This window comes from Squalius cephalus (genome assembly GCF_949319135.1).
Source record: "Squalius cephalus genome assembly, chromosome: 10".
Taxonomy (NCBI): Eukaryota; Metazoa; Chordata; class Actinopteri; order Cypriniformes; family Leuciscidae; genus Squalius; species Squalius cephalus.
This window is the reverse complement of record NC_137131.1, coordinates 32575674-32588349: the sequence shown is the minus strand read 5'-3', so window position 1 is coordinate 32588349 and position 12676 is coordinate 32575674. Positions and strand designations below refer to the sequence as shown.

Sequence of the window (12676 nt, the reverse complement as noted above, 5' to 3'; positions counted from 1 at the left end):
TATAAAGAAAACGTTGACAATATACATTAAGATGTTTTATTACATTTTGTTTACTTGCAGCAGTATGTTTCTTACGAATTTACCAAAAAGTTAGCATTCCAACGTGACATGCCGAGTTCCGTCTGTTTACTGAAGTCTGTCATGATCAGTATTGTTGTAAAGCTCTGAGTCTCCTGCACAATGCTTTGTAACCCAAATATGGGCATTTCCTTTCTATCAGTAACCAATCATGAATGTCCAAAGGGGGATTTCAAGCTAATGACGAAATCTCATTTAGAGCCATTTAAATCTTTAAGTGCCGTTTTCCCAAAATGAGTTTGTCATTCTCCAGTTCAAACATCTCAGCCTATAGCACCCATGTACACCAAACTTTCCAGTTATACACTTAGCAGTATTCTGAAGATATTTTCTGAGCAATTTGTTAAATCATTCCTCGCCTGATTTATGTGACATTTTAATCCAAAAAAGTCAAAAATCTATTTAAAGCTAAGGACAGTATATTTTGATTTCCTAGGTAATGAAAGCATATATCCTGCAATCCCTCTGAAATTCTCTTTTCATCTTGTGTGTAAACAAAATGTGTATATATATATATATATATATATATATATATATATATATATATATATATATATATATATATATATATATAGTAAAACTTTTTTTAATATACTTGTGTAAGTAATCAACGGAGAAAGTTTCATGGTGATATCTATTATCTTAAAATTTTACCCTATGCACCTGTAGTGTCTCGCCTTAATCAGGTACTTACTAAAGAGGTTCCACATGCATCACAGTAATTTCGATGTGTGTGGAATGTTAACACTTTCCCTACCAGCGTTTTTGAAAAAAGTTGCAAGCCAGTGCCAGTATTTTTTATAATTTTCACAAAAGTTTCATGGCCCACAGAATACTTTGTTGTATGAATATCTGAAAATGCATTTTAAACAAAAAAAATACCTCTTTTATTCTAGCCTCATGCATTTTTTTTTTATCAACACTTGAATGTGGGTAAGTTTAATAAAAACAGCAATATTTTGAGCAAAAGGCTGAGAAAATCAAGTGATGGTAGTGGTAGTAGATGGTAGTCACGCCAATGGTTTGTGAGAGCTGTGCACTTTCATTTATTTGTGCAGTTTAATTATCACACTTTAATAGTATTTATAACTCCTAACTTAATAAAACAAGCTGTGATACTAAGAGGAATGATTACCTCAAAATGTAGATCTGTTTGCAGGTACAAGGTACTTTATCTGAATGAATATTATATACCTCTCTCACTTTTGCTCACATGCGATTACCCATGGCGTGTGTCACCTGTCACATTTCTCAGTAACCTGAGTTTGGAGGTACTGACTGCTAACATGCTCCCTTTGGTAGACTGCTCCCTATGAGACTCTCAGGCTTAGCATAACATGGCTTAGGTTATTTAGTGCATTTCCCTTATTGCCTTGCTTCTGAGGTTTCAGGCTAAGACCTGTCTGGTGCCAGGATGGATCTGTCTAAACTTGGACATCTTCATCTATAGTCGGAAACACTTAAGGCATTCCCCATAGTATCAACACCAAGATGCATCGTCTCGTCCCCCTTCTCAGGGAACTGGGTTCCATTCACAACCTGAGATGTTTCCTTAGCTGCTGATTATGTTCACCTGTGTCTAGATTAGTTAATCATATTCCTTCATTTGTATAGCCCTCTGTTTCAGTTTATCATTGTTGATTTTATTTTTAATACAGTCTGTTTCTTTAGCATGTTAAGCTGTTAGAGAAAGAACAGAGACGACATTTAAGGGCGTCAACCTAATCAAACATTCATACTGTAGCCTACAATTAATTTTTGTGAACATAAAACAATTTGAAGTACGTTTTTCAAATTCAAATATAACTCCTTTGTTTCTCATTAACTCTTTTTACATTGAAAAACAAAACCTCAAAACATACACAGACCTGAAAATGTCAGATTCGTGAGCGACATCAAGACCTTAAAATCGATATGAAATGGAAAGTTGCAGTAGTCTTTTCTATCCTAAATGTGACGTAAATTCAAATGAAATGGTTTCACGAATAAGAAAAAAATGAAGGGCGGGATTGTGATTGGATTGTGATTGGAATGATTGGATTTTTGGATTATTGTCATTTGCTATTGCTGTGATCTCCTGTGAGAGACAGGTTGTCAAGCCCTCGCGATGAGAAACATCATCAGAGAAAAGACATGTTGCTGAAATTGGGAGAGGAAGTTATAGAGTGCTGTTTTTTAGACTTATTTGTGTAGGCCAATCCAGAAGTTAGCATCAACCTGGTTCCCTAGAAAAAAAAAAAAAAAAAAAAACCTTTTCCATTGGATTTTTGGATTATTGTAGAAAATAAAGTCTGTGACTTACAAAAGCTTATGATACTTACACGTTTTTTTTTTTGTTTTTTTTTTTCATCATGATATTCACAAGTGAACACAACCTTTATGAATATTGAAGCGTAAATTCAATTGCGAAGTCAAAAGCTAAACGTAGGCTGTAAACGAACTACACTCATGTCATACTTTCATGACTTCATTGTCACCATCTCTAAACTTCCGACAAATCATTCATTCTTTTAAAAAAACATTTTCCCTGAAAGTTCGAGTTATATTAGTTTGCAAGAGCACGATTATAAACACAACGAGGCTGTGAAAGCAGACTAGTGAGTAGATGAGTTTACCCATTCGGCTAAGAATGGTTTTGTCCTCGACAACCTCTAGTCCCATTTAGCCACTTGTTAGAAACCATTTTTTACAAGACAAGTAAAAGCTTTAAATAAATCAATATTAGTATATTACTGGTGTATTTTATGTCGTAGAATAAAACGTGAAAATATCTTAAGCTTGTGTTCACCAGGCCTTATTTCAAGCAAAAACTCATTAAAAAAACAAAACACTGACTTAAGGATGATGGAACTGGAAGTGGTAAAATGCGTTATCCCTGCACCACTCTACTCTGATTAAAGATTTCAAGGGTGCATGATAAAAAAAATAAAAAATAAAATAAAGATCTGCACACATGAATCAATTAAAAAAAGAATGGTCCATTTGGATTTCATGGAAACTTTAAATTATTTTAAATACAAAATAATTACATTTAGAGCAATTCCTAATTTTACGTCCTACTTTTGTCATCTTTTATGTCATCTTTACTGGTGTGTAGTCTTCAATTTTCTCTTGTTGCTTTTTAGTTTTGTTGCTACCATGTTTCGCTTAATCTGAACCTGCGCTAAATAGCACAGCATCACTCTGGGATCCGCCCAAGCACCAGTACCTTTAAATGAAGTGCAGTGCGCCTCCCTCCACCACGGTTAACGTGAGCAGAGCTTCATACTGACAGCAGCTCTCCAGGGTGATCACTGTTCGCTTGATTAAGCTGCAGGACTTCTAATAGAACAGGGACATATTGATTTCGTTTTTTAATATAGGGGTGAATTTGTTGATTACACGTATTTTTGAGGTTTATCTTCCCCCGAAATCCATTCCATTTCATCTCAGGACTTTGCCTTTTAATTAGATCTCATGTCTTATAGCCTATGAACCATTGGATTCTTCTATCAAGAGGTGAGAGGATTGATAATTGCTATTTTTAAAACACGATTCACTTCCCTTTAACCGGACGCTACTTTCGTTCTCGGATATCTCAAAATATTTCGACTAATTCAAGGTTACTGGAATAGGTTCTCTACAGACCATGCAGCTAAGTTTGTATACTCTGATTACATTTGTATGGTGTCTACCCGGCTTTTATGCCTCGTACGTGCCCTGTGAGCCGTGCGATCAGAAGGCGCTGTCCATGTGTCCACCGGTGCGGATGGGGTGTCAGGTGGTGAAGGAGCCCGGCTGCGGATGCTGCTTGACCTGCGCACTAACCGAGGGGCAGGCGTGTGGAGTCTACACGGGGACATGTGGACAGGGACTGCGCTGCCTGCCTCGGGGCGGAGAGGAAAAGCCGTTACACGCTCTGCTTTACGGCAAAGGAGTTTGCATGAACGAGAAACTAGGTCTACACAAAACACTTCATATGCCGAAGGGTAAGTTTTATTGACATACAAAAGATCTGTTTTATATGCAATAAACGAACGGATACAAAAGAAAGTTGTATCTATCTATCTATCTATCTATCTATCTATCTATCTATCTATCTATCTATCTATCTATCTATCTATCTATCTATCTATCTATCTATGCTGAATTATCTAGGTCAGGACTTCTAGGCTATAGCAGACAATCTTGTAGGATTTATTATAGCCTATTATCTTGATGGGTTTTTGCATTTATTGAATACAGAATTAGTATTCAAATCAAATTCTTTCCTAGCAACCCCCACCCACACACCCGCAGATCTATCTCTGTCATCCTCGTTATCTCACTGCCTTTCACAAGCTTTAGCCTCCCCTGCCTTTCTTTGCAAAAATCTGCGATTAAGTCAGCTGCAGCACCCTTAAAACTGTGATTATGCGATCTCATCACATTTACTGAAAACAGCTGCTGCAGCTATTTCATTCTGAATCATCATCATCTTATAGTCGTTAAAACTTTAGCCTGGAATGGGAGGCTTGAGTTCTGACAGAGAACGACTTGGAAGAATTAGGCAGCATTCAGAATAAAAAAACAAACAAATAAATAAATAAATAAATAAAGTTTACACAGCTGACTTAAGTCTGTTCTAAGGAAGCTCTGCACCTACAAATTCTGTGTAAAGGTGCAATGGTGCAAAACGGTATAAGGCTACTCTGACCCACCTAGTATCAAAAGTAATAATGATACTAATAATTTAATATTTTTATTCATTTAATTATTTGTATTCAGAAATTATATTGTGTCAGGCATTAAAAAAGAGATATTGTTGAAACAAATTAAGAATTTGTTTTATATGTGTGAGAAGACGCATCTATGGCCGCTGTTATATTGGCAGAGACAATTTGATTGAGTTCTATTTTGCATTGTGAAAACTCAAACCATGCATGGAATTGTTTCCCAATTCTAAATAAAACTCATTATCTTGCAAATTGTCTCTGCCCATAAAAGCACTCTCATCAGACACAGTAAAAGGGCAATGCAAGTTTTAAGGGCATTAAAAAAAAAAAACATGGCCACAATTTGCTAAAACTTAAAAATGAATGAGATGTTGTCACAGTGTGAGGTAAAATGAGGTAACAATTAACAAAACATGCTCACATATTATTAAAATGCGGGATTGCTTCCTTAATTTGTGGCCACAATAACTTTTGGCTCTGTACATTAAACAGTTTATGTAAATGTGTAAATTCACTCATTTGTTGCAACCCTTGTACTGTACAAATGAGATTTTAATAATAAAAGGCATAGCAACAGAAGAAACTTAGAAGAGAAAGCAGAGAGAAAAAATGAGCACACATTCTCTCTCAGGGCTGCACAGATCTCAGATTAGCATGCATTCCCAGAACAATAACCCCAGATTATGAGACATGGAAGTGCACTCGTAACATCACTAAAATAAAACATAATATCCCTCAAATAAGACATCCGGTTTACTAATGCTTGGCAGATGATAAAACAACAGATTAAGAAAGCTGAAGCACCATGTTGATTTATTCAATGATTTCAAAGCTTTGCTGAGGCTTTTTCTCTGATTTGTCAGTGATGTCATCACAAATGGCTTGGGAGATTTGCTCATCTGTTGTGACCCTGGCTGCTTAGCTTCTCTACAGAAGACGCAGAGGGGCGAGGAAGGGGTCAAGCCCTTGAATCTGATTACTCACTGCAGCTGGGCAATGCAGTGACGTGTAAGGGAGAGGAAGAAGGTCTAGAATGGGCAAATTGAAGTTGGCATCTGGCATCTATGCTTTCAATTAAAAGAAAGAGCTGGTGGTTGAGTTCAAACTGTTGAGGACTTTATTGTCATGCTTGATTTGTAACTTCCAAAATAGCCATGATAGATTTTCACAGACTGTGTATTCAGAAATACCTGGCTTTCAATTTTCAGAATTTGAATAACTTTTCTAGGGTACATTTATGTTTATGGTTGTATTGTTTGGAAGACATGGCCAGTGAAATATGCATGAGAGCTTTTTTTTTTTTTTTTCTGGCAGACTTGAGTGATTTCCGCTAAAAAGTTTAACAATGAGCTACTGTTATGAGACACCTGTAGAAAGCCAACAGCTAAAAAATATCTGCTGATCTGTTGTTCCTGCTGCTCCTCTGAAGAGTTCTGGCTTGCTTTCAGATGCTAAATTAGTCTTGCTAAGCCTCTGTTAAAATCAATGGACCAATTGCACAAATAAACTAAGCCACAACATTCTCAATTTAGATAACCCTTACAAAAAATAAGTATACTTAAGTAAAGTTCAAGTATATGTTAAGTATACTTTATGTAGTATACAAATATCAATTGACTAGAAGTGCACTGTTTCAATACTACTTAGTTAGGACTAAATTGCCCTACTTTTAGTGTATAAAAGTAGGCCTATACTTTTAAGTATACCAGTGTAACAACCAAGTGTAAGAGTAGTAAACTTTGAGTACACAACTAGTTTATAACTAAGTTTTTTGTTTGTACTGCAACTATACAAGTGAACTTATAGATATAGCCTACTGATAGTTTTTCTAGGTAAATACTTGTAGGACATTTTTTAGTTTATGAATTTTTTTACACTTAGGGTTAGGCTACTCAGTAAACTACTCGTTCTATACTGCAAGTATACTTTTAAGTTTTCTTTAAGTGAACATAACATAATGCTTATAGACAGTGTACTATTTATATATTTGTAACGTAGTTAGATGTTATGGAAAGAAGGAGGCGGGAATCGGCGAGCATTCAACAAACTTTAATAATAACCTAATAATAAAAATAAATAAAATAAAAAATTAAAAAAATACAAAATGAAAGTAAAGACAGCAGCCCCTGCTGTCACATAGGCTATAACAAAACAACCATCAAATAAAATAGTCCAAGGCTGGCCTCTCTCGATCTCCACTGTCGTCGCTCCTCCTTTTATGCTTCCGCTCCTCCGTAAGAGATACGAGACCGGTGCGTCGCGCAGGTGTCCCTCATCATTAATCACGCCACCGTCTTGCTCACCACAATATTATTTTAGCACTTTAAGTATACATATATTTATACTTTCGATTTTATACTTTGAAATATAGGCTTTGAAATTTACTGGTACCATTTAAAAAAAATGGCTAGCATCATGCATCCTGTTTTATCAACACTTGAATGTGGGTAAGTTTAATTAAAAAAAGCAACATTTTAAGCAAAAAGCTGAGAAAATCACATTTTGCCATAGACGATGATGATGATCAAAACACAGATGGATCAAGTCCATCAACACCCCCAAAGCTTCACAGTTTTTAACCCTTCCTGGGTCGAAATTTCATTTGGTAACTTTAGGCAGTTTTGACTTATATGCTGTTTAATGTTTGATGATCGTGCTATTTTACATTTGTGTAAGCAATCTTCTATCACTTTTCCACCTGTGTTTTGGAATCCGGAGATTCTGTAGCCTATTTCGGAAAATGTGTAGGCTATAGTGTAACAGTGAAAACATGGATAGCCGAAAAATTCAGTCAATGGCGGGAAAGGGTAAAGTAAATTTCTATGTACACTACCTGTGGAATAGCCTACATAATAATTCAGATACTCGGAATTAGGAACATACAGTATCTGTTTTCTTTATAAATCAATATTCTCAAACAATGTAAGTTTATTAGTATGTAATGTGAAAAAAGTATTTAATAGGCTACTCAATCAAAAGATTAAACACAAGTACAAGCCAAGAATATTTAATTATGATTTTAATTATATCTCAGTCAAAAGAGATATAAGTACAGGCCAAATATACTTCGACTTTTCTGTCAGTATAAGTCAAGTATACTTAAGTGCAATTTTAAGAAGCGCATAAAGTATATTTCTGAGAAGTACATAAAAAGTAGACTGAAAGTATACTTTCTTATTTTTAATTTAAAAGAGGTATACTAATAGCACACTTGAATTAACTTCTTTTTAGTAAGGGAAGACCTGTGCAGGAAGTCTTTGTTTTAGATAGATAATGAGAAAAGTAAATTTAATCCACACTAAGCACACCAATCCAATTTGGCCTTAGATTGATGGTCTTTATGGTTTTGTGACTGACATACAGGCATCTTGACAGTGCGAGCAACCCTTGTGTATTTGTTACGTAAACAATGCCAATCTCAGTATGCCACTGCATTTGACTATTGTCCTCTTCCTAGATCAAGAGTCACATGAAGAAGCCCTGGTTACAGAGGTAACGGAGGATCTGCTTCCCCAGGCTAAGGTTCCATTATTCCAACGAGACCACATTAACAGCAAGAAGGCTCAGGCCATGCGAAAGGATCGGAAGAGACAGCAGGCTAAACTCAGGACAAATATGGACTACCCGCCCTTGGGAAGTGACAAACATCAGTCTGACATTGTAAGTTTTTTATAATCAACTTTCATCTGTTGTCAGTGAAAAAAAAAAAAAAAAAGTTTTCATGGTGTTTTGTGTTATTTTACAACTTTCTATAAATGCCTGACACCTTTTCCAGACTGTTCTGTTAATGATGTGTGTGTTAACTGCAGGGTCCATGCCGAAGAAAGCTGGATGGAATTATCCAGAGGATGAAGGACAGCCCCAGAGTCATGGCTCTTTCACTGTACCTACCCAACTGTGATAAGAAAGGTTTCTTCAAGCGCAAACAGGTTAGTTTTGCACTTCAGCATGTTTATAGATGTCAACTACTGGCAAGCTTAGTTGTCGGAAAGTTTTCTTTCCTATAAACACTTGGCTCTTGGCTGAGGGCATGGTCAAATTACTTTGCTTACTTTGCTTTGTTCATTTTCGGTTACAGTGTAAACCCTCCAGGGGGCGCAAGCGAGGCATCTGCTGGTGCGTAGACAAGCATGGAGTTCAAATGCCGGGCACTGATTTTAATGGAGGCAACATCCAGTGTAAAGATCTTGAAAGCAACGGTAGCAACAATGAATGAGACAACTTAAATTCGGTCACGTAACAACAACATCACTCACTCACTCACTCACTCACTCACTCACTCACTCTCATCTACCATATTATGTGATTTGCCAATCATTTCTAATCTTAATCTTAAAGAGTCTGACCTTTATTTGTGGAAAATCCATATAAGCCTATATAAAAACAGTCTCTTTTAAAGCACAAAACAAGCATCAGTTATTGAATCCTGAAATTGTCCTCTTTGATCTTCATTGGTTGGTGGGATCTATCAAGTATCATTTGGGAGTCATGGACTAGTTTCCACTGTATCTTATGTCATAGACACCGTAGAAAGTCTTATGAGCTTAAAGAGCTTTAAGGGATAGTTTAAGATACCATAAAAATGGTATTTCTGTCATCATTTTCTCACCCTCGTGTCATTCAAACCTATATGACATACTTTCTTCTGTGGAACACAAAATAAAAACAGTTTTTGACATTACAATGAAAGTCAGTGTGGTCAAAAACAACACTGGACCCATTTTTCTTTCATTGTACTGTATGGACAAAAAACATTGTATTGTTTTGTGTTCCACAGAAGAAAGAAATGCATACAAGTTTGAAATGACAAGGTGAGTGAATGATGATTTTTTTTTTTTTTTTTTTTTTTTTTTTTTTTTGGGTGAACTATCCCTTTAATATTACTGTTTCATATGACTCTGCTTTTGTCCGTAGCACAGCACTTACTCACTGAAGAGTACTTGTATAGTCTTCACAGACTCTTTTTTGTTGTTGTTTTGTTGACCCCTTTCCAAAGATTTCAGAAAATTACTTTATTAGTCTTGCCACATTGTTTTGCCAACCTGAACCACATAGGAAAATTCATATTCTAATAACCACTGTTTTAGTGAACTGTAAAAAAGCAAAATAAATTAAAGAAAGCTAAGCACAACTTCTTAATAATCTTAGACACATGTACAAACATGTAGTTATGAATCACCATAGAATAAGAGAGACACACCATTTGAATGCACAATGGTGACAAACCAACCAGCCATTTTTCTAGTTTTACAAACTTTAACAGATCAGGGTCCTTGGGTTCTTATGGAAATATCAGTGCCTTTTTTCTACTCAAATATTTGAATACTGATTTACATCAAAGGCATCAAAGGGGCCACAAAGGCAAAACACAAACACTCAAAATGCTGACCTTTAGTTTGCAGGAGTGTAGATTCAAAAAAGCAAATTCAATGTTCTTAAAAAGCAGGCAAATTGAGATTATTTGCATTATGAAAATGCCATAGTAGTACAATACCAAAGGTACTATTAGGTTTTGGCCCACATAATTGAATTTGGTGCAACCAGTTTTCCTCCTAATAGTATAAATATGTTCTTGGTGCTTATGAGATTATTTGCATGGTGTGACTTAGTGTCAGATCAGAGGCTGACAGCAGTTTAGAATTGTTCCCTGATTGTAGAATTTTAGAAAGTCCTCTGTCATCAACATCACTCAACATTCACTCACTCAAACACTCACTCTCTCAGTGAGTGCATTTTTAAAGGACAATATCCCTCTTTTTACAATTGAATAACATGGAAATAATTCTGAACGATACCACTCCATGTGGGGAAATTAATCTCACTAGTATGAGACAAAAATAAAAAGCAGACCAGTGTGAAAAGTTTTGTAAGGTGCCTATCTAATAATGGAGTGAATTTTGATGGGTGTAAAACTGGTATTTTTTTCCATAACCTTTTCAGTTGAAATTTCTAATAATTGAATACATTTTAATAGTTAATTTAAGTTAAGCCCAAATCAAGTGATATGGGTGGTTAAATTTGTATGACATCTAAATATCTGTGTGCAATATTTATTCATGTAATTTATGTACTCTTAATTTTGTCTACTTTGTAAAGACAATACATTTATGTAATAAATATATACATATAAAGATATTCAGATATAAGAAAAGAATCTCTGTTTTTATTTTGTTTGTGTACACTGTAAAAAATGAATCATGAGTCTTGTAATTTTCATTAAAAAAATGTAGGTGATCATTAAAAATATTATGTATATTTTATTAAGAAAATTGTGGTTAGGGTTTTATTGAAAATATTGAGAAAATTTCACTAATAACACCAAGAGATGCATTTTCCTATTTTTTTTTAAGGAAACATACACAATTTTAAGGCTTGAATTGAGGAACTGATAAACCTCATAAAATTAAGGAAAAGGGGCTACCTATTTATTTTAAGAGAATTAGCTCATTTATGCGGTTTTATTTAGAGACACCATTGTTTGTTCCCAGCATGCTTTGCACATGGCTGGAAATGGAGAGTAAATCTTGAAATTAAGTGTTATTTCATGTGTTTTTGAGTAAAGGGAAACATCTGTTAATGTTTAATGTTCAGGTATGTTTGACATTTGAAAGAGCTTCTATTATGTTAAAGTTTTGATCGTTACCATTGTGCAGAAGAGTAGGGCTTATGGTTAGGTTGTGAATAACTGAATTTATTTAATATTATTAAGCATATTGTTACATACATGTAGCGATAACTCTGCTAATGATAGTGCAGTAACAAGTTTGATTCTGTGCTGTTCTAGCAGTACACGTTCTTTTTATAAAACAATATATCTCAAAGTTAAATATAAACAGGTCATATCCATTCACTTAACTTCACACAATTTTGAGAATAAAAAATACTTCAAATAAAAAAGCACATTTTCACTAAAAAATTGTGTCATAGACTAAATAAATTAGGGTGTTTTACATGATTTATTCAGGTAGATTCCATGAATGAAATCAAGCTTTAACTACTCAAAAATATTATGTGTAATATTGTTACCATAATTTTTTTAAGTAAATAGCAGTAACATTTTTTACAGTGTACTCTTCTTATCAAATATAGTTTGAGATGAGCACACCGCGGGAAGTAATTTCAAATATTTAATTGGTGCATCACTAATTCATTTTTCCTTTTATAAAAATGTGCAGCATGTTTTCATATTTTAATATATTTTATAACTTTGGTCACTTGGGAAAAAAAAAAAAAATCACTGGAGAGATGATTATTAATTCAGTTTCTAATAGTGGTGGGCCGTTATCGGCGTTAACGCGCTGCGTTAACGCGAGACTCTTATCGCGCGATAAAAAAAATATCGCCGTTAATCTATTCTCCAAGTTGGGTTGGGAGCGTTGGGAGCTGGCTCAAGCTACACAAGCTATGATGACGCAATCTACCCGCGGCCGCGAGGAACACCCGGCTGCAACGCATCATATTCGTGTCATCTTAAGTAAACACGGCTGAAAGTGAAAGCTGGTGTAAAAGATCCGTGCAACATCCATTATTTGGACTTGGTTTGTATTTAAGCCGTCCGATGTAGACTGTGTGGTGTAACAGTTCGGTAAGTTAACACACGACTAATCCGTTCTACCACCTCAAATTCAAAACGAAACATATCACTGAATACCAGCGCGCGCGTATTATTCCCAATATATCTTAGTGAGTGGTGTAGCATATAATCTCTTTTTATTAAAAGCGCCCGATTTTAAGAATCGTTGTTGTGTTTCTTTTTAACTGAAAAGACATCAGTTAGACAATATATTCTAATTTTAAATTTGGGGTTTCATAAGCTCCAAGCCTTAATAAACATTAGACCTACTTAAGTCTCTGCAGCTAGTGTACTTACATTTTATTTATCTGCAAAATTATGTTGTATACTT

General features: G+C 35.1%; 1 protein-coding gene across 1 annotated transcript; it reads left to right on the top strand.

The window, feature by feature from the left end:
- Positions 1–3319: 3319 nt before the first annotated feature.
- On the top strand, positions 3320–11033 carry igfbp5a (insulin-like growth factor binding protein 5a). Its single transcript, XM_079884902.1, has 4 exons — positions 3320–4046; positions 8230–8432; positions 8582–8701; positions 8851–11033. Exons 1-4 carry the CDS (start codon positions 3707–3709, stop codon positions 8986–8988), a joined length of 801 nt encoding a protein of 266 aa, XP_079741028.1. The 5' UTR covers positions 3320–3706; the 3' UTR covers positions 8989–11033.
- The last annotated feature ends 1643 nt before the right edge of the window (positions 11034–12676 follow it).